Below are 1748 nucleotides of genomic sequence, written 5' to 3'. Positions count from 1 at the left end.
TGGGATGAATTCCTGGGATGAATTCCTGGGATGAATTCCTGGGGTCACCATCCCTCAGGGTGAGMACACACTGACCAYRGMACAGAGCAGCTTCCAGGTGGGAATCCACAGGGAAACACAAATCATGGGGAAGGAGGGAGGGAAGAGATGGAGGAGGGAGAGAAATCCAGCCCAAACCCATTCCCACAGGAGCACTGTGACCACAGTGACCACAGTGACCACGGGGAGCCCTTCCCTGTCCCCTGGCCAGCACAGCCAACCAGGCTGGAATCTCACCACCCTCCATCTCCCAGCCCCCACTGCTCAACCTGCCTCAGTCCCAGCCAAAATTCACAACAAACCACATTTGTCAGCCTTGAAAAGCAGCCTGTAAATTGTTCCCAGCCCACCCTGAATCGATCTCCAGCTGAGAATGACCACTCTTCTTTGCTGACCTCCTGTCTGATCCCCAGCAAGTCTCTGCCTCTTCCCACCCCAAAACACTCAGAAATCTCCTGAATTTCTGCTCACTTGACAGAGAATGCCCAGCTGAGGGTTAACATTAATAAAAAAGCCTCCGATGACATTGTTAGAGAGTGAAAATAAAAATGAACGTAAGCCAGGAGAAGAAAAATCGTATTTTTTACGTCCTAAAGCAGAGGAAGGCAAGGGGTGGGAGGAWAAAGCCTCAGGGCATCCTGATCAAACCCCAGCCTGGCAGGAGCCCAGGGCTCTCCTCCTGCTCTCAGGGCTTTGGAGACACYCTGCAATTCCAGCCAGGAAACCTTTGCAAGTTTGGTAACATAAATAAACTGCAAAAATGTTACTGAGAATTAGAGACACATGGGGGAAAGGGGAGAACAGGTTCCTGAGGTTGTACAGGAATTATTATCTAAAGGCTTCTCTTCATTAAATATTAAATGAATATCAAGAAAAACYCATTCTGAATAAAGGACTTTAAGCTAAATATAATACTAAAATTTTTACTTTTCTGCTCTCTGAGATTAAATAAAGCAGAAGAACCCCAATGACTCCTGGTAATGACACTGAGCTTAGAAAAACTCTGCACAGGGACACCTCCCCCTGTCCCAGGCTGCTCCAGGCACCCTGTGCCAAAAATTTATACATTTTCAAAAATATAAACCCTCAAACTGAAGCCATGAGCCGAACTGTCAGAGAATGGATGAAACCACGACCCAGAACAGGGCCCAACTTACCCTGAAGGCAGTTCCTTCCTCGATAATGGTGGGTAACTGGGAAAGGCAAATGTCAACAGCCAGGTCCCAGGCTTGCCTGGAGAGAGGGAACAGAAGGCATTACAAATTATCCATAAGGAACAGAAGGGAAAGTGAAATTCTGACCATACAGGGATGTGGATGGTGCTGTCTGACTGGCCCAGAAGTGCTTGATATCCCATTTTCAGGGAGAAATGGGCAAAACACCCAAAAAATTCTCTGCAGCACTGCAGTATCAACCCACAGGGCCTTTGAGGTGATGTTTTACTACGCAGAAGGAGAATGGTTTAGAGATCAGAGACAACTGCTCTGATTTTGGCTGCYCACAAAAGGATTCTGTGGGTCACTCACTGCAGCAGCACACACAGAAGATGCTGAGCTCTTCACAGCAATTTTAGGTAAGCAGCACTAATACTGCTACAAAAATGTCCAAAGCAGCCCTGCGAGGTCAGATCTCAAAGGGTTTAAGTGTTATCAGAAAGAACAAACAAAAAAATGTAAAGAGATTTGAGTAGATTAAAAGGAAATCTCTTT

At 46.6% G+C, this 1748-nt stretch overlaps 1 protein-coding gene across 1 annotated transcript in view; it reads right to left on the bottom strand.

The window, feature by feature from the left end:
* Nucleotides 1–1748, bottom strand: part of LOC130586007 (regulatory-associated protein of mTOR-like) — a 78021-nt gene that overhangs the window by 55912 nt on the left and 20361 nt on the right. The window contains 1 exon segment of the mRNA XM_057386707.1: nt 1193–1272. Coding sequence (XP_057242690.1) covers nt 1193–1272 — 80 coding nt within the window.

Source organism: Malurus melanocephalus, unplaced genomic scaffold (assembly GCF_030028575.1).
Source record: "Malurus melanocephalus ecotype Western Australia unplaced genomic scaffold, MMel_1.1 scaffold_1035, whole genome shotgun sequence".
In the NCBI taxonomy this organism is placed as follows: Eukaryota; Metazoa; Chordata; class Aves; order Passeriformes; family Maluridae; genus Malurus; species Malurus melanocephalus.
Note: the sequence above shows the minus strand (reverse complement) of the source record. Positions and strands in the feature narration are given on the sequence as shown.